The following is a 24,500-nucleotide window of genomic DNA, read 5'->3' on the forward strand; positions in this document are numbered from 1 at the left end:
GTAACTCATCGTCAAAAATTGTCAGCTCTAGCTATCTACTCCTCAAACTCGCCGTCATCGGCTTGAGATCTAGTGTTACCCACCGCGAACAATGTCCTACAGATCTCGCCCAAGTAAGCACGGCCCAGGATTGGCCGGTTCCAGAGTAGATCCCACGACTTGTAATCGGGTAGGTCCGGGTTCGAACATTTAAGGAATCGATCCCAACAGGGTAAGTTCCAGGACCTTGAAAACCCATCCCGAATTCACTCGCTCCTCCTATACGAGGCACTCCTTAACAAGATCTTTTAAGAAGACTTCGGAGATCGTTTCACGAGGGATGGGATGGGCCGGGCCGGTCCGGGCCGAGCCCAACTGATCGGGCTGGCCCGATCCAGAGCCGTCGGCCCAAGACGGAGCAGCGGTTCGTCTCCCTCGCGAACCACGAGGCGACATTCGCAAACGCGAAGACCCCCAGAGAAGAGCGAGAGAGAGAGAGAGAGAGAGAGCCAGTGACTGAGAGGAGTTCAAAAGCGAGGGAAAACCGAAAAAACTCGCACCTCGCGGAGACGCACGAACCCTATATTCACTCCCTCCGCGTCCCCCCACCCCCCCTCTCTTCCCATTTCCTCCTCCCCTCCGTCGTCTCCGAGACTGGCTCCTCCGCCCCCGCCGCCGCCGCCGCGACGGCGCGTCCGCAGTAGACGCCGCCCCGCCGCCCGGACGTGCCGCCACCCCTCCGTCTCCTCCCCGCTTTCGCCGCCCTAATCATCCCCGCCGACGCCGCCGCAGCAGCCCGCGCCCGGTGGCCATGGCGAGGCTCTTTCGGGGCGCGTGCTGTCTCCGGCGCCACCTGCTCCAGCTAGAGGTACGTCCACGAGAGGCGCGCTTCTTGCTTCTCGCCCCCTATTCGTTCCGCCTGCGATTTCTATTTTCTTTTTTTTTTTTGGCCGTGCGTCGATGGTGAAGTTTCAGTTTTGCTAGCGTTCTCGCGGTCTGAAGTGCGATTCAACTCTTTTTGCACGAGCTGCTTGGTTTCTCACTTGGATCGTTCGCTTTGTTGTTGTTGCGATCGCGCTTCGCAGGGCCGTAGAACGGGGGCTTTGGGCTCGTATTCCCAGCTTTGTAACTTTTCTTCCAAAGGTTAGCTTCGCTGACCTCTTCGCATGGTTTGACTTCTAAATGCTGGTACTGTTGGTCCTTTGATGTGATTCGGTGAGATATGGTTCATGGAAGATGGATACTCTGACAATCCTGGGCAATCTGGGCTAATTACAAGTCACTTTTCCCAGCAGTGTGAACAAGCTGAGGGATAGCTTGTTCACAAGGGATATATGCTTGTTACTTTGGTTGAGAGCCTGGTGCAGTATTCCTGTCTCTACATTACCTTCCAACAAGTGCAAGTGCTAACTGCTTGTGTGTCCATTTCGATCAGTTGTGCATATTCTATACCGCACGAGATTTCTTTTGAACGAAAAGTTTGGTTTCCGGATTGTGTGCTATCTATTTGAATTGGTTCTGTAAAGAAAATAAAATTTTCTTTATCTGTTGTGAAGGTAGGAAAAAATCGAAATCCGACAGTAGTGACTCTAATGACGAAAATCTGTCTAAGAAGGACTTGGCCCTTCAACAAGCCCTGGATCAGATCACTTCCTCCTTCGGAAAGGGATCGATTATGTGGCTCGGCCGATCTTCCTCTCCCAGACATGTCCCGGTGATTTCCACCGGTTCTTTTGTTCTGGATATAGTTCTCGGTACTGGTGGATTTCCAAAGGTATCGACTCGTAGCCATCTATTCAGTCTTTCGTTAGTTACAGAATTGATTTATTTGATGTTGAAGGTCTCTATTTATGATGCACCTCTGTTTGCTAGAGGTAGGTCCTCAGACTCACAAAAGATATGGTATTTGAGTTCTTTAGGGGCGTGTTGTGGAGATATATGGTCCTGAGGCGTCTGGAAAAACAACTCTGGCATTACATGTAATTGCTGAAGCTCAAAAACTAGGAGGTAAATACTGTTTTGTGTTTTTGGATGGTTTTGTAAAGTTTCTCGAGCAGATCATTGCAAATGTGCGTTGATGCTGTAAAAAATTTGTCCACCATTGTTCTGCTTTTTTCAGTTTCTTGTAGCACACAGTTCTTTTCAATATCTTTGACGATTAGTTGTGGCGAATGGCTACCACGGCACCTTCTTGTCCACTTGAACAACATGTGCAGATACAGTAAAAGATTCTTCCTTATTTAAAAGAGTATAACAAGAAAGAGCCGTTTTTGTGTTTTTAGGTCTTAAAGAATTGTATTGTGCTTCCTCCCTGGTTTTGTCGAGATTTGCTTTCATTTACTTAATATCTTCTACAGGATGTTAAAGCTTCTGCTTACGTTGAATTGTTTAGGTCACTGTGTATTTGTTGATGCCGAGCATGCTCTCGATCCAGCACTTGCAGAGGCCATTGGCGTAAAGACTGAAAACTTGCTATTGTCTCAGCCAGATTGTGGCGAGCAAGCTCTAAGTCTAGTTGATACTCTCATAAGAAGTGGTTCTGTGGATGTCGTTGTTGTCGATAGTGTAAGTAACGTGCTTCTTTTTATGGGTCTCAACGTCAATGCTTGAGAATTCCTTGTAATGACTGTTTTCTTTCTTTTTCCAAGTTCAGTGGTTTACTTTGGGGACCTTTTTTTTAAATTTTTTATTTTCAATTGGCTCTCGCTGGATGCACTTTAGATGAGCATGTCTATGGGAAAGAAATCTCTTACCGCTCTTTTGCACCGAGTGTAGGTTGCATGGGCACATATATTTGTGTTTGAGTGCATTTACAAGATTGACGAGCCACAGTTAAAATGTCAGGTAGCTGCTCTTGTCCCCAAAGGTGAACTCGATGGTGAGATGGGTGATGCACACATGGCAATGCAAGCTAGATTGATGAGCCAGGCGCTTCGCAAACTTAGTCATTCTCTATCACAATCACAGACTATCTTGATCTTTTTAAATCAGGTATAATCTTTAGACCTCATAACTGATTCATAATTGCTGGCATTTATCTCCTTATCTATGTAAGCCGATGTTTTCTTTTCTTTGCATGTGCCAGAGCCTTAAAAGTATATATAGTCACCATGTCGTTGCCATTAGGATGTGAAATTTTTTGTCCTTGTGCTTGTTAGAGCTTGAATTTATTATTAGGCTTGAAGGTTTAGCTAATATAATTTGCCATGGACTGCAACCTTGTTTGATTGGAGCAATCAATTAGATATGGTCAGGCTCATAAAGGACTTTTAGCAGATACCACTGAGATTTTCCAGATGACATAAGTGTTTAACTCCAGTTGATTTTAGATGTGTATGCCTTCTTTTTTTTTTTTTATCTTTGTTACAATTACCGTGCATATTTGCTGTTAGTTCAATAAGTTATCTGAACCCTTTAGCTTCATCTCAATTCAGGTGAGATCAAAGCTCTCCACTTTTGGGGGATTTGGTGGTCCCACTGAAGTTACTTGTGGCGGTAATGCATTGAAGTTCTATGCCTCGGTGCGCCTACATATACGGAAAATAGGGCTTATAAAGAAGGGGGAAGAGGTAACCTGCAAATTGACGCATATGATCCATCGATATCCCTGAATTTTTCTTTATTTGAGCTGGAAATCTTTCCTCTTTGACCAATCACTTAATACAATGATTAATGAGCAGTATTGTTTTAAAAGCAAGAGTTGCATTCAGTGTCTTACTGCGTTATATTTATTTCTGACAGTCCCATTATTCCTTAATAACTTCCACCAGAAATGGACATAAAAAATGTAGATGATTCCATCAAATTGAAGTGTGTTGTTTGGTTTCGGGTGAATAATTGAAATTTATCTTAATATACAGTGGCAAATGAGTTTGGCACTTAAACGTATGGTCTTTCATTTCCGGTGGTTTTACTTTAGTTGCATCTAATGTAAGCAGGATGGGATACTCCTATTTGGAGATTAAAGAAAGAGTGTTTGTGCGTTAATAGCGTCTATTTTGTGGATCTATTTTGGGACAAATCCAGTTCCAGATGCTCTGTGCTATACAGCAGGTATCAGGGGTTTCATTCCTCTAAGCATAGGAATGAGCTAATCAATTTATGTAGTCAAATTAAACATAGTACCAGCTCCATCTTTTTATATATTTGAATGTTCAAAATATGTTGCCTGGACATATTTGTGGGTTCTGTTCGTGATCCTTGTATTGTTAACCAGTACAGTGGGAATAATTTTGTGAAGCTTGATAGGAGGTGCTCCGTTCTTGTCAACATATGGTTCTCGGTTCATATTTTCCACCACTTAGAATATTGTTACTGGTCTTTTTGCAGACTGTAGGAAGTCAAGTACAGGTGAAAGTTGTGAAGAACAAGCTAGCTCCTCCATTTAGAACTGCTCAGTTCGAGTTGGAATTTGGCAAGGGGATATGCCGCATCTCCGAGATCATTGATTTGGGATTAAAGCACAAGTTCATCACTAAGGCTGGGGCCATGTACACTTTGAATGATCGAAGTTTTCGTGGCAAGGAAGCTTTGAAAGGGTTCCTGAATGGAAATGACATTGAGCGCGAAGAACTTATGATGAAACTCAGGGAGAAGCTTCTCGTTGAGACAGAAAAGGAGTCGGATAAAGAGGCTGCGGATGGAGAATCTTCTGAAGAAATTATCTCAGCTGAAACTACTGATGAAGAAGCAGCTACTGCGGTTGGAGCGTGAGTCAGTTTGTATGTAGAGGTTTCCCACTGTAATACCTCGATGGCTTTTTGCCTGCCATATTTTATCTACAGCTGATTCTTCTGATCATTTGGTAGTTGGGGTGGTCGTTGGACCTTATTCAATCGGTAAAGGTACCTTTGTGCTTCCCGCAGCTCCAGCATTACTATCTGAAGTCGCGACAATCATGGTCTTGTAAGTTGTATCGCTGCTGGAAAGGTTGTATCGTTATAGGTGTATCATATTGTCATGGGTTGTGTGATTGGTCAAAGTTTTGTGGGCTGGAAAGGAGTTGATCATCTGAATGCAATTCGAGTTTAATCTGAGGATTGGCTTGTTTCGCGCAAGATGAATGATTTCGAAAACTTGCTCAAAATTTGCTTCGGTTATTAAGGGCATAAGCCATTTTTCGCAAGATTCGCAGCTGTTGTGTGCCTTCTATTTCCATCAAAATCACGGCGGAGAGACGCTATGAACTCGTGTATGTTGGGGAACTGAGAACCATTTGGTCTTTGGTGAATTTGGGAACCCTCCAAAGAATCCTTGCTTCAATTTGGGTAGAAGTGGAAAATTTCAGACAATTAGATGTTGCCGCTGGAATGAGCATGTGAGTCGCACGTGCAAGCCAGCCAGCGAAGATTAGGTGATCAGTGGGCTCGAGCTTTTGCTTGAGATTAATTTTGTCGCTTTAGATTTTATCGAGACAAAATTTACCGTGGGCTCTCAATTCGATAACAGAAGATTAATATAACCACTTTAAATCCTTAATTAAGACGAAATACATCCTAAATCCTTTTTCAGGAGAATATAGACCCACTCCATTTTCTTTATATGAAATATTCATCGTCAAAGCGATGGACTATGACTTTTGAGTCGGGATTTCCACGCAGAGCGACGCCGACCAAAGCCTCGTAAGTTGTCCTCCCTCCCCTACTTCCTCGGAGCTGATGATTCAGGTTTCGATGACAAATGCTTGTTCCTTGATGCAATTTCAATCTCCAGCGTTCAATTCCATCCCCCCGTCGCTCTCGATTTCGTCTCCGTCCAAGAAGAACCGCTGTTCCCCGAAGATCTTCCTGAACCGATCTCCGATCACCTCGCCGAGCAAGCCAAAGTTCGCGGCGACGCTGAGGATGGCTCAGTCCGCTCACACCTCAGGTAAGCTTCAGCTCACTAGGGGAGCTTCGTTCGGCATTCGGGCATGCGAGTAATTTGGAGTTCCTGTTCATACATTTCGGTCTCGTCTACGTTGTGCTCATCGTGCGGCTTGTCTCGTTTTGTGATGGGGTACTCTTAACTCTCGATCATGTAGCTGTTTCGAAGTGAAAATCTGTTTAAGCATGACTGATATTTTTTCAAGTCATTTCGGTTAGTGTTGGAACTCGTATGGGTGGAAGCACTCATTGGTTGTCTGGGGAAGATGCTTGATTCTCAATGGTGTCAGCATCTAGTGCTGAAATTTTTTTTTACTTTACGGTCGATATTCTGCTCGTGCATATGGTGAGCGGCGGTATTAACTCGTTAAGTTTTCTGTATTCAGTTGTTCAGCAGCAGAGAGTCGTGATTCCGAACAAGCATGGGGAGAAACTGGTGGGGTTGTTGCATGAGACTGGATCTTCGGAGATTGTGATCCTCTGCCACGGCTTCCGGTCTAGCAAGGTGCAGTGATTTTATAAATTCGGAAAATGACAGAAATAAGATTATGTAGAAGCTGCGACACTGTTTGCTGCTGCGATACAGCGACTTCCTTTCCTCGGTAAAATTGAAAGTCCTGCAACCGAGCTTTTTCTTTCTACCTGTTCTCCAGGAAAATGACACGACGGTGAATCTTGCTGCTGCTTTAGAGAAGGAGGGTATTAGTGCTTTCCGCTTTGACTTTGCTGGCAACGGGTATGCTGAAATATACTCATTAATCCATTTATGAGAGAGAGAGAGAGAGAGTCGTACTAAGATTTAGTTCAGCTAGATGCTGATTCTGGTCTTTAGTTGTAAATTTTAGTAGTAATTTTTCTGTTGTTCCTTTACTCAAACTTGGATAGCTTGACTGCTATTTCAAATGTCCTTTTAGGCATCTCTTTACTTTAATTTCCCTCCCCTTGGTAAATCATTTAGCTATGGAAAAATCAAACCGTACCTCCCCTGCTTGGTCTTGTCAATATTCTCTTTTTCAGCTCATTGTCAGAAGAAACCTTCTTACTATTGGCAATCCCATACAATCGTGGTCGTCTTACCCGCTGTGAATATTTGCCCAATATAACACAGTTGGGTGATGTGTCTATGATATTTAATTTGGGCTTTATGAGGTCGTAGTTGTACCATCTGGCCCAGATGAAAGTGCGGCTACTAAGAGACTGATCATTTTAGCGGTCTTGATCATTAGGACTCATGCTCAAATCTGAAAGTGTAATCAGTATTGATGGCTTATAGTTATGTCTAAGGTGATTGATTTGATCTTGGTGTAAGTTTTTGGGGACTGGACACAAGTTAGACAGGAAAGCAGTTCTTCCTTCTATGTATCCTTTCCTTTTGCCTTAACACTCTTATAAAATTTGTGCTTTCTAGAGAGAGTGAAGGAACGTTTGAATACAGTAATTACTGGAGAGAAGCTGATGATCTTCGTGCTGTTATTGAGCACTTCAATGGAGCTAATCGGGTGACCAGTGCAATTGTGGGGCATAGCAAAGGTTTGTGAAATCACCAACAGTTTCTTTGATTTTTCTGTTTTTGGGGAGGGAATAGCTCATCCATAGTTTGAATGGATTTTTGATGTGCACTTGCTTCTGCCTCCTGGTGTATCAAAAAATATACATCCATGCCTGCCAAATGCGTGCGAACATATGTGAAATCTGCATGATAGACAACAGCCCAAATCTTTTCACTTGGCGAATTAGCTGGGGTCAATTAATTTATTTGACCTTCTCAAGTTTTGAATACGTCTTGCTAATGTTGTTGCAGGAGGCGGTGTAGTTCTTCTTTATGCTTCTAAGTATCATGATATACATAATGTTGTCAATGTCTCTGGCCGTTATGATTTGAAGGGAGGAATTGAAGATCGCTTGGGCAAAGATATCATGCAAAGAATTAAGGAGGATGGATTCATTGATGTTAAGAATAAATCAGGTATTCATTCATCGAATACTTGCACCTTCTACATTTGTTCCTTTTTTTGAACGAAACAAGTGGCACTCTTTCTTTCTAGGAGTTTTTCCCAGTGTTACCTAGTTCGCGGTTCAATTTCGTATGTGCAACGAAGAGGGGAAAGTGGAACATTACGTTTTCGAATGTGGTACAAAGGGGATAGGCTTCTTAGGAACACTTTTCCATAACGAAAATCGAACACTTGGATCTGGAACATTTTTAAAGCTTGAACTTGAGTAATTTAAATATATTATGTGTTTATCTCCTCTTTACAGTCAAATCGCATATAGTATGTTTTAAGAGCACGTCAAATCATAGGCAGTATGTAGTTGGTAAAAAAAATTATACATAGTATGTTTTTATAGATTATGGCGTGCCTTATCTTCCTTAATTTCATCTGGAATGCTCGGAACACCAATCTAGTATTCCAAGTCGCTGGTGAACCGCAAATTGGAATGCACGTAAACTTTGCCAATCGCTGCTGTTTGAGCGAATTATGGGAACCCTGGTTTTTCCACAGAGGATGGGGTCTAGCTTTGTTGGTTCTTTCATCGTTGCCTTTGTCAAGAAGTGACTTCAATGGCAAATTAGTTTCCTTTTGGAATTCAGAAACAATAATTCTTAATTTGTCGATAGAGAAAACTAAATATGAACTCGGCTAATTTGTTGGTAAGTTTGATGTGTGGCATTTCCATCCTTGAATTAATGTGGGCATGAGGAATCGTCACAGATTCTTCTAAGTTCTATTTCTGCTTTTTGCAGGAACTATTATTTATCGTGTTACACACGAAAGTATGACGGATCGCTTAAATACCAATATGCACGAAGCATGTCTTAAGATCGACAAAAATTGCAGGTAATATTTTCTAGATGGTACATGATGATACTATTCTAATAACTGTCTCGTAATACTTATTGATTTCTAATGATGATTTCTAGTAAATCCTTGCAATGAATTCATCCTAATAGGACGAAGAAATAACTTAATCCTGTGAAGATGAAGCCTCTCATTTTTACTGTTTTATTTGGTAACCGAGAGCTGTTATAGCTGTTATGAGACTACTTTCGGTCCTTACTGCCCTGTCCCAGAACGTAAAGCTATAAAGGATGCCAGACGAATATGTCCTGTTTCATATTCCAGCTTGTTTATAAGGCAAAGAAATGCAGGTTATTTTCTACCATACATGATTACTGAAACTTTGATACAGGGTTTTGACGGTTCATGGATCTGCTGATGAAATTATCCCAGTAGGGGATGCACTAGAATTCGCAAAAATCATACCCAATCACAAGCTGCAGATTGTAGAAGGAGCCGATCATTGTTATACCTTACATCAGGCAGAGTTGACCCCTATTGTATCGAGTTTCATAAAGCAAGCATTGGAGGAGGACAGAAAGAAATCCAGCAAATAGTGAGGTAGCCTCGTGCCTGATTGTCAGAGAAGATCTTTGCTCGCATTACGAATGAGATAGCAAAGTCAAGGCTTTCAACTTATTCCTGATTATCAACTTAGGTGTGTAGGTACCATGCAAAATCGTTTGCGATGCAACTGAAGATAGCCAAAATATGAGCGCACTATTGGAAGTTAATATTCCTTACTTTGTCCTATTGAGAATCGTGATGCGAGCATTAATTGTACTATTATGAATTGTCCATTCTTATAATGGTGATTCATCTCTATCTAGCTTAACTATGTAAGTATTTTCTTTTTCCGCATTTCAGAGTCTTATCGGCAATGTAGTCTTAGCTTTTGCAAAAACAGTCATGTGATATTGACAATGTTGTATTAAAGTGTCGGGCCGATTGTTTGGATCGGTGACACCAAACTTTCTTCTCAAGAATCGATTGCTCGTTCACTTGCTCGGATAGGAAGAAAGTAAGAGAGAAGCTTGCTCGGATAGGAAGAAAGTAAGAGAGAAGCTTTGGGAGGGAATGTTTCTATTGCTGAAATGTTTGGATGGATACAAATGAGGGAAGAGTAACCCTACTTACATTGGAGGTCTTATTATTACAACCGTTGATGCCTTTTCGATCTTAGGTGGAGATGGGATCTCTTCATCCACCAACTACCAACACTTATGACGAGAAGACTCTAGAATTCGATACATTTACCGTTTCACCAACTTCTAAGAATGTTCCAGAAATTCTAGGAGATTTGATGTGATGCTCCAGAACGTCAATTACTAATACGTGCTCTTTAATCTTTTCTCTTAATTACGCAAGCGGAAGCCAATTTCATAATCGTTCGTGTCCAGCTTATCAAGACAAGGCGCGAGTATCGTATGATATCATTTTCATTTCATATTCACATGACAGGGTCATTACATTCCTACTTTCACATCTTTCTTCCATATATCAAAATACTATTAACAAATGCCTGGGAGGGGCCAAATAATGCCTATACTCCTCTACCCGACTGCCTCGTCTCATCAAAAAATGATATGTTTATACAAAAAAAACTCCATAGACCATGATGACTCACCTATCTACTCATCGTCGTCGCTGTCATCCCAAATCGAAGGGGTTTGAGGAGATTGCCGTCAAGGTTAATATACCATGCCACAAACCGGATCCCGGATGCCTTATATCGACCCAAACAGTAGCCGTGCACCGTGTGAACGTCATGGTGGACTCAGGGATGTCCACGTCCTCGAAGTAAATGGGCACTCCGTAACGTGCATGCTAAGTATATGAAAAACAGTAGGATGAACATAAGCCCGACAAGCGAAATAACTAAGTTCTACACCACAAGATGCCCCACCACACGGTCATGAGATTCGTCCAAGACAAAGCAAGTATAGGGCTCGATACTAACACTATTGAGACGACTACGAGAACAACTAAGGACTCCCGTACATGTGGACCGAGTTGGACCATACAAGAACATCAACACAAGAACCAAAGCATGCATCACGAACACAAAACCACACAATCGCACACGAACTCACACGCCTTGTTTCTTAAACTTTCTTGTGATCTTTTCCTCCCCCGACTTGCGGATTTAGCGTTTGGTTGTTCCATGCTCATTTGCCTCTAAAGTCCTTGGCAAATGCAAATGGCGTTTGCAATTTTTTTACTCACTTTGGAGATGCAATCACATTTTCAATGCTCATTTGGCCAAAGCACCTTGAAAGGTCCATTGGGAATGCTCATTTTCGAAATGCAATTGGTACATTCCTGGCTGTTCATCTTCTCCTCGCGCTCCGGCGGCCGGCGCCGCCGCCCGAGGGCTAGCCCGACCCGGCGACCACCGCCGGGTCGCGCGACACCGGCGGCGCTGGGGTCGCCGACCTCGGAGTCGCCTTGGTCGCTCGACCTCGGCGGCCGAGGTCGAGCGACCCACGCGTCGCGGGTCGCGCGACCTACCCGCCGCCGGGTCGCTCGACCGGCGACCGCCGCGGTCGCTCGACCTCAGCGACGGACGCGGTCGCGTGACCCGGCGACGCCGCGAGGTAGCGCGACCCGGCGGCGTCGCTGGGTCGCGCGCGCACGCGGTAGCTCGCACCGGCGACCGCCGCTGGTCGGCGACCTCAGGACGGCCGCCGGTCGCGACGGCACGCCGGCGCCGGATCGCTCGTCGGGCTGTAGCCCTGGAGCTGTTCATTCAAAGAGTATTTTTTTGAAAAAAAACCCTCTCAAAGCTCATTTGGAAAAAATAACCAAACACAATTGCATTTTCTCAAATGGCTTTCAAAGATTTACCAAACGCCATTTGTATTTCCCAAATGACTTTCACCTAAAGGTATTTGCATTCTCCAAATGAGCATTGAAAATCGAACCAACGGGCCTTACACCGGTTCATTGTCCTCGCGAGGTTACTTCCGGTTCACTGTCCGGACTTCCATGGTTCGTTGTCTCTTAACATCATTTCTTTTCACACAATTCATGCATTTTATTTTGCATTACATCACACGAACAAGCCCAATTCAGCATGCAATCGTGGACTTGGGGCTAGAAATCTAGCACCGTCTCACGGCAACAACATTTCTAAACTCAATCACAAGCTGAGCACCCAGAATTCACCAAACATAGCACAATTTCCGCCATTTCCAGCACAAACCAGAGAGCCATTGATCATTTCATGCCTACGTCTAGTTCCAATGAGCCGAGAGACAACAAACATGGACTTAGTTTCACATGCATGGACAATTCTTAACATAGTTTCAACAAACTAAGAAACTAGAGGGTTGCCATGCCTAGACTACACTCATTCTCCAAGAAGCAATAAGATCAAATAGCATTGAACTTAGTAGTTTCACTTACTTGTTAGCTTGATTGGGATATCCAAATCTCGACCTACTTGAGTGCTTGATCTTTGAGAGCTCTTGGGTGAAGAGGATTGAGAGAAAATGAAGTGCAATGGAGAGAGAGATTCGGCCGAGAGGGAGAGAGAGAGAGTGATTCATGTTCAAGTCTTCATAAAAGCCTTTAAGCTCAATCTTGCATGTCATTTGCCACTTGTGATAAACTTAATAACACTTGGCTCAATCTTGCATGTGAGAGTGAGGTGTCAAGATTAATGGACAAGTGTCTATTTCCATGCAAAAATTGCATTCTAATTTCTAAAATTAGGAGAATTGAAGTACTAGGTATGGCCCCAAGATTTTTGGCCATAGTGGAGACTAGGTGTCTAGTTCCATAAATCACATATGTGAACATTTCATTAATGTCACATATGCACAATGTATTTCTCGATTTTCTAAAGTCATGAAATCATTGGCGGTAATACCGAACGACAAGTTTAAATCCTATGATCACTAGACGGAAGATTGAAAGATCATCCGATCTGAACGACAAGTTTAATTCCTATGATCACTAGACGGAAGATTGAAAGATCATCCGATCTCAAATATGTGACCTAGTATCACCATTTAGCAACTAGTGTCACCCATCTCCAATCATGTTTGTTCCAATATTGAGTCACAAGCTCATTTCGCGTTGCTCGTACCTCAAGCATAAACTATTCCATTCAATTTCCGTTCTCAATAATGTTGAGCTTTATAGCCTAATTATTATTATTGAATAAGCAAAATTCAAGATGTCACACTTGGTCCAGTCTTCCTTGCTCATACACGGTCCTTGGTGCATGGGAAACCTCGGATCTGTGACAAAAAGTAGCATGTGGAAGGCCCATATCAGTAAGTAAGTACTCTCATTATGTTAAAATTGAGTAAATTTGCTGTTGGAGCCAAAGCTTTTGAGAAATGAATCCACTTAAAATGGTACGTCATTGCATCCAGTATGAAATACTGGCTTGAGGAACTTATGTTGGACTCTGGCATCGCTACATCCACCGTGTCATCTGCCAATATTATGCTCATCAGCGATTACTAGTTTATGACACATGACTTGGCTACATCGATGTCTTACCTCATTTGTGCATCTACAAAGGCTTAATTTCATGCGCCCCTACAGTAATCTGTGCTTACAAACACTCGTGGCTGAGTTTCAAGTCATCTACTACAATATCGCAGACCTAATGACAAAAAATTAGCTGAAACTGCCAGCGGGCAGTTTTTTGAGGTGAGAGAGCCAATTCGCTGGTTTCTTCCGCGAATGCTCTAGTTGGAAATATGGACTTTGGGGTAGTGAACAACTGCAACCACATCTCGGACCACCTACTGTTGTCTCATGAGCCACCACAGGACCAGTCTGTTCCATCAAGTCTCTTGTGTCACCATATTCGCTTCGGGAGATTGTGAATTGGTGCAACAGTGTATCGATGGTTGATGTTCTCTCACTGTCATTAGCTGGGATGCACCTTGCATCTCATGATCCTTCCTACAGGTAATTAGAAAGACTCCTCAGATCGAAAATAGTTCATAACATACTGACCGGGAAGTCCGCTTCCAACAATAAGTAGGGCTGCCTGGATGATCTGCAAAAATGGAATTAGAAGAAACATAAAGAAGCTAACTCATCCTCAAATCTCAATGATCACTGCACTTAAGGCATGACTAGATCAAATATCCGTGTGAAAGCAACATATTGCCCAACTCTTGATCGATGATGCAGAAGCAAGTAACTTGATATTCCATAGCATAATGAACCTAAGTGAAGATGAGTACATATAATATGTTGCTTGCCTAATCAAACAAGGAAGCTACGTACGTGCGCTAAAGCGAACGTCCCGTCAGAACCTCAGTGATGAACTGACCAACTACATTTTACGGCCAAAAAGAACAAAGTAACCAACTATGTTCAAGACATATTTCTGATTCAATAATATACTCAACTTCTTCTGAGCTAATCTTCCTCAGACAATTTGCAAAGAGGGGGAGGTTTAATTAGCAGTTAAAATTACCAATTTTTTTTCATGAACGAGCTTCTCAATTCCTTCAAGCATCCTCCACTCCACTGTCATAAACTCCAAGGTATGCCTCCTCTCCTTCGTCCTAATACGAAATTACAGAAAAGGGATCAATCATAAAAAGGTTATGCTAGAAATTACCAAGGATTGCTGCGACAGAAAGATATTGCAAATTTCCACAAAGGACATCCGGATAGAAGTAAAGCCAAACATTTCAACCATGCATTGGAACATCACCTTTAGAGAGTATTGCTACCAAAGAAAAGAAAACCGAATCTAAATTCAGATAGCAATGTTCTACAAGTTTTGCCTCGAGATACATGCTGATTCTACATGTAGAGGAGCAAATGTACTCCAGAGGATGAGAGATAGATACCTCGGATGTGTCATCTATTGTCGAGCCGGCATTAAGTGATCTAGAAAGTTTTTCTTCATCAATCTGGTTGTTTACTCTCATATCTTCCTGTGAAGTAGGAAGCGAATGCATTATTGAAATAAATGCCATTTTTTGTCTCATTAAATTTCTAAAAGGTGGGAGCTCATACAAGTTCGTATTTTAACTGCTCAATCCGCTCCTGCAAGTCTGAAAGATGATGCTTAAGTGCCTGCAGCAAAAGAAAATTTGATAATATAGAACAGGACAAGCATTGTGACAAGCTTAAGGATAAGAGGTTAAGTATAGTTTCTCAATCAGTTTCACCTCACGTCTCTGAAGTTCAATAGAGCGAGCCAATGCCTGCCTTCTAGTCAGCAAATTTCTGGGTCTCACTGCACGAGGCCTTTGATAATTCTTCCCACGATAAATGATGATAGCATAGCCTTTCATAGTCTTATCTACGGATACCAGCACTCCACCACTTTCAGCCTCTAAAGAAATTGCAAGATGCTTCACTTGTGCAAAACTTTTTCCCCTCACAATTAATTTTACCAACTCGCGATACTTCCAATGCAAGTGCACGTTCTCTATGGTACCGTCAAAAATGGCACGCTTTCCTGGATTAAACCAAACAGAAGATGAAAAGCTAGTCATGAAAGCTAACCTTTTCACATTGTTCAATCAAGAGCCAAACCAGCTATTCTTACCAATAAGCAGGAAAGGCTTCATACTCAGACCAATCTTACGAAGTAGAGATCTCTCCTCATCGCTTATGGTTTCCAGATCAACTGGAAGGTCTGCCGGTCTCAGATTCTCCTGCACTTTCGCTAGAGCTTTCTCAGCCTTTTTGACCTTCCCTTTTGCCTGCAAAGAAGAGGATAAAATAAATGGAAAATGTGATAAACAATTAAGGAAATGGAGCAGGATTTTATAGCATAAGTTTGTTCAATCTTGTAACTTACAAGAGCAAGTTTCTTCTCAAGATATTTCAAGAGTGAAGCATGCTTATTGAGTGATTCCTCTCTACGCATTTGCTCAAAATCTTTGCTACTTAATTCATTCCCCCACCGAGAGGTGGCAGCCAGAGTTTCAGTAAGAGTGCCAGCAACAAGTTGGCTTTTAGAAGCTTTTAATTTTGAATCAATTGCGGCTGAGGCCCTCTGACGTGCTTGGTCTTCCTCATTTGCCTGGACATCTGCTAGTTTTGCTCTCTCTTTCAGTGCTTCTACCACTGCAGGAGGCATGAAGTCATTACCCCTGTAAAACACAATATAATCTTTGTTCCTAGAGAGTAGTGTTCCCCCAGTTAAATTCTGCATTCAGAATGACACAAATCAATAACACTAGCACCAAATTTTCCTTACCTAAACAAAAAGGACGGAATATGCAACACAAAACAGAAGTTGATATTACCATAATGCCAGAACAATAAGAACAGAGCACAATGCTTGGAATAAGAACTTGCATAACCTCTTCTTTACAACACTACACAAGTATGTTCCGGAATGATGACACAGTAACCATGGCTGAGTTTTACCATTACAATAACAATTATAAATTTGATGGTCAGTGACGAAATAAAAAATTGAGCATTGTACCGTGGGCTTGAAGGATAATGATATAGTCACTACCACTCTATGGCAAAGAGTTGGTAATTCTTTCCGTCAGGCAAATCAAATGAAGTACAGACTCTGAAAGGTTCTGTGCTCGATGAAAGCAACAGAACACCCATTTTCAACAATAATTAGCTCCATACATATATGCTAAAAAGTCAACATATATAGATTGTCCAACCTTCAGTTCTTCAGCCATTCTATCATTGCAAGTATTTGGCACGCCGCGTTTAATTGCTATTTTTGCAATAGCACTGCTCTCCCACAACTTTACCATGGCCTTAGCAAGACCTTGCAGCCTTCTGTTTCTTCCTACAAAAAAGTAGGATTAATTTAGAACGATTTTGAGTCATAGCATAATCAAACCAGTTTGTTGGTCATAACCAGCAATGGCAGAAAAGCACACAATTTATTGCCATTGATGCACACATACCCAGGGCAAAATGCGGAGGCATCGTTCTTGCTAGTCTACGAAACATGGTCATCTCTTTGTTTCTCAGACAATGTCCAACCCCATAAGCAAGAAGCCTAAATGGAGTTTTATATCCAGGAACCTCTGAAGATAGCAAGTCAGCATCAACTGGAACTGGGTCACAGCCTGACCAATCCTTGAACCGTGGACCCAACTCATCTAATAAATCGTTAGGATCATTCATATCCATGAATTCTTCCTTAGATAGATCCTTCATATATTCTGCAGAACCACATAAAATTCGGCCCTTGTTTTTGGAAAACTCCATTCCTCCTTCACTATGAAAAACATTGCTGGCTATGTCCTCATTTTTCAGAGAACTTACACTGGCCTGTATTTTTTTGCTGTACGATTGGACACAAGGAAGCTTATAGGCCATCCCTCGGTACAACACCACTGAACTTCCAGATCTCCATATAACCAAGCCTCCAGTCCTACTCTGATAAGGCAAGTGCATTAGGGGCTCATTATCTCAGCGCACCAATGGTTCATGATTAAAATACAGACTCTCTAGTCTCTAACCCCAATCAAGATTTATGCAAGCGATTACATCTTTGCAGTCAAGATTTTACATCCATTCCAGCTATCAAAATTCAGCACTTAAGATGCATGCAAGCAATCAGCAAGCTCATGAAAGTTCCAGGCTCATCAAGATTCAAGCTTCATTTACTTAATAATCCATAAGCAAAGACAAGACCAGCACTAACCTCCAAAATCTGATGGGTTCTTTTCATGTTAAGTGACAGGGCACCTTCAAACTTCAACTTCACCACTTCATCCACTCTCCACTTCTCATGTATAGAATCCACTAAAGCCTGAGTAATCCCTGCATCCCCAACTTTCTTCCTCTCCACCATCCTCAGAGCAATTTTCCTGAGCCTCCTGAGCTCATGTTGCGGAAGCACTCTCTCCGCCAAATCCACATTGCTCTGCTTCCTCTCTCCACTCTTCCATGGCAAGTCCACTGAACCCTTGTTTCCACTCTCCCCAGAAACATCAAGCTTCTCCAACTCATCATTCCCCTGATGATTCTCATCATCGGACAAAAAGTCACTCACTCTCAATCCTCCAAAGGCGAGTGACAAATTCTCACCTTGTCGAGGAACTGGGGACAGTTTCTCCCATTCATCATCTTCTGTATCGAACTCCCCGCCAAAATCAACTTCACTAATCGACTCGCCAGCTCTAACAACATTGCCATCACCCAAACGCTCCCTAACCTCCTCAATTTCCTCTCCCTCCGAGCCTGATCGCGAAGCTTCGCTTTCATCGTCGCGGATGGGTTCTGGAGAGGGTTTATTATATCCATGAACCAACCAAGGAGGCAACCTAGACTGATTAACTGAAACGGCATGCGCCATGACGCCATCCGTCACCGGCGACTCAACATCACGCTCACGCTCAGATGATACTTCAACAGCTTCATCAGACGCTTCCCGGCTCACCAAGCTTTCGTCTTCGCACTGCTCTCGCGGCGGCTCTCGCTCCTCCACCTGCCAGGGGAACCTCTCCCGGGCCGAACCGGTTTTGCTCGTCCACTTGCCGCGGATTTCCTCGAAGAAGCTCGGCCTCCGCTTCCGCTTCTTCCTCCCTGCATCGAACGGGACTCTGGTCGGCCGGGCCTCGAATTGAACCGGCCGGTCCGAGCAGCGGGTCCTGAACCGGACGACTTCGCAGCTTCGCCGGAGGAGGAGGAGCCGAAGCGGAGGAGGGCGAGCGAGCGCGCGAGCGCGGGCGGGAGGAGGATAGGAGGGATTCGGCGGCGGAAATGGTGCGAGCGCCATAGCTCAGCTCCGATGAAAGGCGGGCATTTCCATAATCGCGACGAAGGAGACGACGGAGCCTCTGCTTTTCCTTGGATAAGCGACGAAGAAGAAGAAGAAGAAGATGAAGTTGAAGATCCGACGGGGAAACCGTTAACGGCCCAAAAGACAGAGGCTTTGGACTTGGGCCTTTCATTTGCTGGAGTTCAAGTAGATGGGCCGGGCCGGGTCAAGCCCATGCGAAAAACTTAGGACGAGTCACTACATTAAAATGTTTTTGATATAACTTGTTTTAGTTTTCCATTTTGAATAATATCTCAAATTGTGGGAAAAAAATTTACAAAAAATACTTTTTACTAAAGAAAAGAGTTCAAGAACTTGATTGGAGATAATGACAAGTTTAGAGACCATACATGGACTTTCACCTAATCAAATGTCTCAATACACATAGCGTTTTTCAACATGAGTATATATATTCTGAGCTAGCAATTAGATGACGATCCTAATCTCAATCTCGTTCATTAAGAAAAAGGAAAAGAAAAGGAAAAGTACGCGGGATAAGAGAATACTTCGTCATGGAAATAGGAGAAATTGCCAAAAATAGGCCTCGATTTTCAGCCTAGGACAAAAAAACATATCTCTATTTTGGAAACCTACAAATTACATACCTCAATCCCACAAAAATGACCTGATGATGCTCCATGTAAAGATCCTCATGGATATAGCCTCGCACCATCAACATGCCCAAACTCTCAAACTAGCTCTACTAATACCCTTCTCCGTTGCTAGCCACCGCCTACGTCGTCTTGAAAGCCCATTGATGCCGCTGCTGCCGCCTTAGCCCTGTTTCTCTCTCTTCATCTCAAGTTGAGGGCCCCTCTCTCTAGTGCATCCCTTGCAACTCTCTCTCTCTCTCTCTCTCTCATATCTCGTTTATAATTCTCGATAGCTATAGTTTTTGTTGAGAGAAAGAATAAATTCTACTTCTTTGAAAAGAGAATGAGATACAATATATATAGGGAAGAGATGGACCTCAACCCTAAGACAACTAGATAAATAAACTAGGCCCAACTAATTAGGCCCAATAACATTAACAATAAACATAAAGAGGCTTTAACGCTCCCCCTCAAGTTGGAGCATAGATATTGGACATGCCCAACTTGCAGAGAATGGTATGAAACGTGTGCCCGTTCAAGCCTTTGGTGAAGATGTCAGCAAGCTGATCCTTAGAGACAACGAAGGACAAGTTGATGAGGTTGTTGTCCAATTTTTCCTTTATAAAATGACGATCAATCTCCACGTGCTTGGTGCGATCATGTTGTACCGGATTATGAGCAATGCTTATAGCAGACTTGCTGTCACAATAAAGTCGCATTGGTTGTGGAACAGCAACTCCGAGATCAGCGAGAAGGGTCTTAAGCCAAAGTAGTTCACAAACTCCTTGAGCCATAGCACGAAATTCTGCCTCGGCACTTGAGCGGGAAACCACAGCTTGCTTTTTACTGCGCCAGGTGACTAGGTTACCTCCAACAAGATTATAGTAACCGGAAGTAGATCGTCTATCATCCAAAGATCCAGCCCAATCAGCATCCGTATAAGACTCCACAGAAAGATGACCATGGGGTGCAAATAAAATCCCTTTCCCTGGAGCAGATTTCAAATAACGAAGAATCCTATGAACCGCCTCAAGGTGCGAGGAGTATGGATCGTGCATGTATTGACTCGCCAAGCTCACTGCATATGCTATATTAGGTCGAGTATGGGAGAGATAAATTAGGCGACCTACCAATTGTTGGTAACTTCCTTTATCAACGGGCTTTCCCTCTTTAGACTGCAAGTGGCCATTGGCCTCAATAGGGGTTTCAGCCGACTTGCATCCAAGCATCCCAACCTCAGCCAAAAGATCCAGAATATACTTCAATTGGGAGAGAAATACTCCTTTTTCAGATTGAGCGACTTCGATACCTAGAAAATACCGAAGAGCTCCTAGGTCTTTAATTTCGAATTCTCTCCCCAGATATTGTTTAAGACGAGAAATTTCGACTGCATCATTCCCTGTCACTACAATGTCATCGACGTATACAATGAGAACAACAACCTGAGTACCTAATCGTTTGATGAATAAGGTATGATCAGCATTACTCTGAGTATAACCAAAAACAATCATAGCCCTTTGAAATCGCCCAAACCAGGCTCTAGGGGATTGTTTTAAGCCATGCAATGCCTTCTTGAGTTTGCACACTCGACCTTCTGTCTCCGGGCCAGAATAACCTGGGGGAATGTCCATATACACCTCTTCTTCAAGTTCCCCGTGAAGGAATGCATTCTTCACATCCAGCTGCTGTAAGTCCCATCCAAGATTGACAGCACATGAGATAAGAACTCTAATAGTGTTCATCTTGGCAACTGGTGCGAATGTCTCAGTATAATCAAGGCCATAGGTTTGGGTGTACCCCTTGGCCACCAAATGAGCTTTGTAGCGGTCAATGGTTCCATCGGCCTTTTGTTTGACAACAAATACCCACTTGCATAAAACGGTACTTTTTTTTCGGGGAAGATGAACTAACTCCCAAGTACCATTTTTTTTAAGAGCTCTCAACTCTTCTAACATAGCCTCCTTCCACTTTTCGTTAGCTAGGGCCTCTTGCCATGTTCTGGGGACAGCTGTGGACAACAGAGATAAAAGAGAAGGCACGGTAGGATGAAGACAATCTATCATATGACACAGCATTGGATATGGGATGCTGCGTACATGAACGTTTGCCTTTTCTAAGTGCAATTGGTAAGTCATTAGTTGTATCATCATTATCAATAATCTGAGAGGAGGTGCCATTACCCGGAACTGCGATTATAGGACTAGCAGGAGGAGATTGGTCGAAGAGTAGAGTAGTGATAGAGGGGGCTTCACGAAAATTCTGTCGGTGAAACACAATCGGGTACCAAAACTGTTCCTGAATCGGAGGGGCTTCTGCTAAATTTTCTGCATTGATAGAATTAGGATTTTTAGCACTAGTTGAGTCTTTGGAGCTTTGGTGGGGCTGTGTTTTACGTATTGGCGTAGGCGCAGCATCGATTTTTTACCAGAAATGTCAGAAATTAACTCCCCCTACAAGGGTATCACATCCAAACTGGAGGACACATCTTCACTTAACTCCCCCTGTAAGGGTATCACATCCAAACTGGAGGACACAACTTCACCATGAGTAGACTCTCCCTGAAGAGGTGTCCGCGAGTAAAATGGCTGAGACTCATGAAAGATAACATCCATGGAAACAAAATAGCGCTGAGTGGAAGGGCAATAGCACTTGTAGCCTTTCTGTGTGGGAGAATAGCTCAAAAAAATACACCTGATACTGCGAGGGGCAAGCTTACTGGCCGGGTGAGCAATACGAGCAAAACATTCACACCCAAACACCTTCGGAGGGACCAAAAACTTATGGGAACCGGTAAGAGCCTCAATGGGAGAGCGATATTGGAGAATGCGTGATGGGAGGCGATTGATCAAATAAGCTGCACTCAAAATAACATCACTCCAATATTGAGTTGGAACATTCATGGCAAACATGAGGAAACAAGTCACCTCCAAGAGGTGGCGATTCTTGCGTTCCGCCACACCATTCTGCGCAGGAGTATTAACACAGCTCGTCTGATGGAGAATATCACGGTCATGTAAAAAAAAAAGCCTGAAAAGCTGATCTGGTGTACTCCGTCCCATTGTCACTTCGAAGAATACGAAGCTTGCCATCAAATTGTGTCTGAATCATTGCCAAAAACTGCTGAAAGCATTGGAAAACATCACTCTTATGTTGCAGTAAATAAACCCAAGTAGTGCGGGTACAACAATCAATAAATGTCACAAACCAACGGTGACCTGAAATGGAGGAAACACGGGCAGGGCCCCAAACATCCGAATGCACAAGAGCAAAAGGTGCATCACTTTTATTATTAATAGAAGAATAAGTGACACAAGTTTGTTTTGCTAGAACACAAGAATCACAAAAGAAATTTTGACTACTGCATTTGTCAATTAAATTTGGAAAAATCTTTATTGAAGTTCCAAGCGGTGGATGTCCCAAATGGCGATGCCAAACATGGAGCTCAGATAGGGTAGCCAAGGAAGTTGGAGTGACAAGATGAGCTGATGGTGGTGAATCGAACACATATAAGCCCCCCTCTACTCTACCACGACCAATCTCCCGACCCGTTGTTAAGTCCTGAACAATACAATAAGATGGGAAAAAAACCACTTGGCACTTCAGATCACGAGTCAGGGAACCAATTGATAGGAGATTAGTGTAAACCGTAGGAACATGTAAAACAGATGATAGAGTAATATCACGAGTAATAGACACCGAGCCCTGGCCGGCGATAGGGACTAAAGAACCATCAGCAACAGTAACACAATAAGGTTTAGGAGGACGAGAATAATCAGCAAAAAATGTAATATCTCCAGTCATATGATGCGTGGCACCCGAATCAAGGATCCACGGCCGAGAAGATTTACATAAACCACCGAAAAAACTACCTGACTGTGCGAAATTAGAGGTCAAAGTGCCCGAGGCCGATGATGTGGAGGTCCTAGGGTTGTCTACGTTGCGTGCTAAGAGGAGGCACAGACTAGTCAACTCAGCAGCAGATAAAGAGTCTGATGGAGCAGCTGGTTGTTGACCTGGGGCCTCACTTAAGTGCACCTGAAGCCCGATACGACCCCATTCGCGGCCACGACCAGCATTGGAAGGGCGTCCGTGAAGTTTGTAACAAGTTTCACGAGTGTGACGTTCTTTTCCACAATCAGACCTATGGACAACCGAGATTCGCTCCGTAATCGATCATGGTAGAATGACCCGTAACGATCATGAGATTCGCTCCAAAGAATAAGAGAGAGTATAAAGGGCATAGCGCTATGGGACAACGGGATGATGCATCGTGCTCCGACGCTTCTCCTCTAGATGGATCATGGCATAAGATTGTTCCAAGGTCGGGAAAGGCACACGACACAAGATCTAGGCCCTAATCTGATCGTACTCCATATTAAGACCTGCTAGGAACTTAAAAACACGAAATTTGTCCACCCTTTTCCGAAAGGCAACAACATCAAGAGGGTTGGTAGGATGAAAATCATCATAAAAATCCAGTTCATGCCATAGACTACGTAACTCAGAATAATATTGAGATAAGGACAGCTCCCTTTGCTTGGTTTCATGAATTTTTCTTTGGAGTTCATAGATTTGGGCATCATTGCCCTCTTGAGAATAAGTGTTCTTAGCAGCCTCCCAAATCTTGGCTGCTGTGTCCAAAAATAAGTAGCCACGGGCGATAGAGTCAGTCATTGAATTGACAAGGTAAGCCATAACCAGGGCATTCTCAGAGATCCACTTGAGGATAGCATCATCTCCGATAGTAGGTTGCACGCTCTCTCAGGTAAGGTAGCCGATAAGACCACGTGAAACAATGGTAAGGTAGCAAGAGCGAGACCAAATCAAATAGTTGGAGCCATCTAACTTGATGGGATTTGTCGGAAAAGAGGGATAAACACCAGGAGCACTACAGCTTAATTCTCCAAGAGAGTCTGAAGCTTTTTCTGTCTCTAACATGGTCTTGGATGATAGGTTGTATAAAAAAAACAGGATTTAGATCATATAAGGAATGATCCAGAAAATATCAAGGCTGGTCGGTAGTAGGGAGGCTCTCGGAAAGCACTGGACAGGGCATGGAGAGGTCTAGGATATCACTGCACGATGCATGAAGGCTGCCGACAACAATGGGAGGAAGAAGGGTTGCCAACAACGGTAGGGAGAAGAGTAGCGGTTAGAGCAGTACTGGGAGGTTCTTGGAGATGGAGAGGCTACGGGTTGAGAACGAAGAGGAGGAAGGTAGGGACGCAGGTTGCTGGGAAGAAGAAGATGGCAACAAGTTTCAAAGGAAGGGGCGCTAGGTTACGGTTTCACGCTCTGATACCATGTTGAGAGAAAGAATAAATTCTAGGGAAAATTTCATTTTGGTACCCAAAGTGAAGCGTTTTTCTCAATTTGGTACCCAAAGTGGACATCTTACTTCTTTGAAATATATATATATATATATAGGGAAGAGATGGACCTGAACCCTAAGACAACTAGATAAATAAACTAGGCCCAACTA

The 24,500-nt window shown here is 43.2% G+C and overlaps 3 protein-coding genes across 13 annotated transcripts; 2 read left to right on the forward strand and 1 right to left on the reverse strand.

Annotated features, from left to right (window-relative positions):
• The first annotated feature begins 570 nt into the window (after window positions 1–570).
• Window positions 571–4,960, forward strand: LOC115668934 (DNA repair protein recA homolog 3, mitochondrial-like). 2 transcript variants are annotated; one of them, XM_056320948.1, is made up of 8 exons: window positions 571–847; window positions 1,065–1,122; window positions 1,536–1,753; window positions 1,899–1,986; window positions 2,372–2,553; window positions 2,824–2,970; window positions 3,414–3,548; window positions 4,309–4,960. In XM_056320948.1, exons 1-8 carry the CDS (start codon window positions 791–793, stop codon window positions 4,690–4,692), a joined length of 1,269 nt encoding a protein of 422 aa, XP_056176923.1. In that variant the 5' UTR covers window positions 571–790; the 3' UTR covers window positions 4,693–4,960. The 2 variants fall into 2 exon arrangements, with proteins under 2 accessions (XP_056176923.1, XP_056176924.1); XM_056320949.1 differs by having other exon boundaries at window positions 2,372–2,544.
• A 499-nt stretch (window positions 4,961–5,459) lies between these two features.
• On the forward strand, window positions 5,460–9,518 carry LOC115671038 (uncharacterized). Of its 5 annotated transcripts, none has more exons than XM_030592491.2 (8): window positions 5,460–5,600; window positions 5,692–5,847; window positions 6,230–6,348; window positions 6,497–6,579; window positions 7,252–7,373; window positions 7,645–7,809; window positions 8,590–8,683; window positions 9,036–9,518. In XM_030592491.2, the coding sequence occupies exons 2-8, from the start codon at window positions 5,823–5,825 to the stop codon at window positions 9,238–9,240; spliced, it is 813 nt and encodes a 270-aa protein (XP_030448351.1). In that variant the 5' UTR covers window positions 5,460–5,600; window positions 5,692–5,822; the 3' UTR covers window positions 9,241–9,518. The 5 variants fall into 5 exon arrangements, with proteins under 5 accessions (XP_030448351.1, XP_056176926.1, XP_030448348.1 ...); XM_056320951.1 differs by having other exon boundaries at window positions 5,591–5,607; XM_030592488.2 differs by lacking the exon at window positions 5,460–5,600 and having other exon boundaries at window positions 5,614–5,847; window positions 9,036–9,244; window positions 9,342–9,518.
• A 3,505-nt stretch (window positions 9,519–13,023) lies between these two features.
• On the reverse strand, window positions 13,024–18,479 carry LOC115671037 (CRM-domain containing factor CFM3, chloroplastic/mitochondrial). 6 transcript variants are annotated; one of them, XR_008818709.1, is made up of 11 exons: window positions 17,307–18,479; window positions 16,561–17,038; window positions 16,309–16,439; window positions 15,477–15,827; window positions 15,222–15,378; window positions 14,839–15,131; window positions 14,684–14,743; window positions 14,515–14,601; window positions 14,133–14,223; window positions 13,664–13,697; window positions 13,024–13,568 (listed from the first exon to the last, which is right to left on the reverse strand). XR_008818709.1 is itself a non-coding variant. In XM_056320945.1 (10 exons), the coding sequence occupies exons 1-9, from the start codon at window positions 18,381–18,383 to the stop codon at window positions 14,167–14,169; spliced, it is 2,691 nt and encodes an 896-aa protein (XP_056176920.1). In that variant the 5' UTR covers window positions 18,384–18,479; the 3' UTR covers window positions 13,585–13,706; window positions 14,133–14,166. The 6 variants fall into 6 exon arrangements, 2 of the variants coding, with proteins under 2 accessions (XP_056176920.1, XP_056176921.1); XR_008818708.1 differs by having other exon boundaries at window positions 13,024–13,578; XR_008818707.1 differs by having other exon boundaries at window positions 13,664–13,706.
• Between the last annotated feature and the right edge of the window lie 6,021 nt (window positions 18,480–24,500).

Source organism: Syzygium oleosum, unplaced genomic scaffold (assembly GCF_021117445.2).
Source record: "Syzygium oleosum isolate NSW1041296 unplaced genomic scaffold, Sole_v2.1 Sole_v2.21, whole genome shotgun sequence".
NCBI lineage: Eukaryota > Viridiplantae > Streptophyta > Magnoliopsida > Myrtales > Myrtaceae > Syzygium > Syzygium oleosum.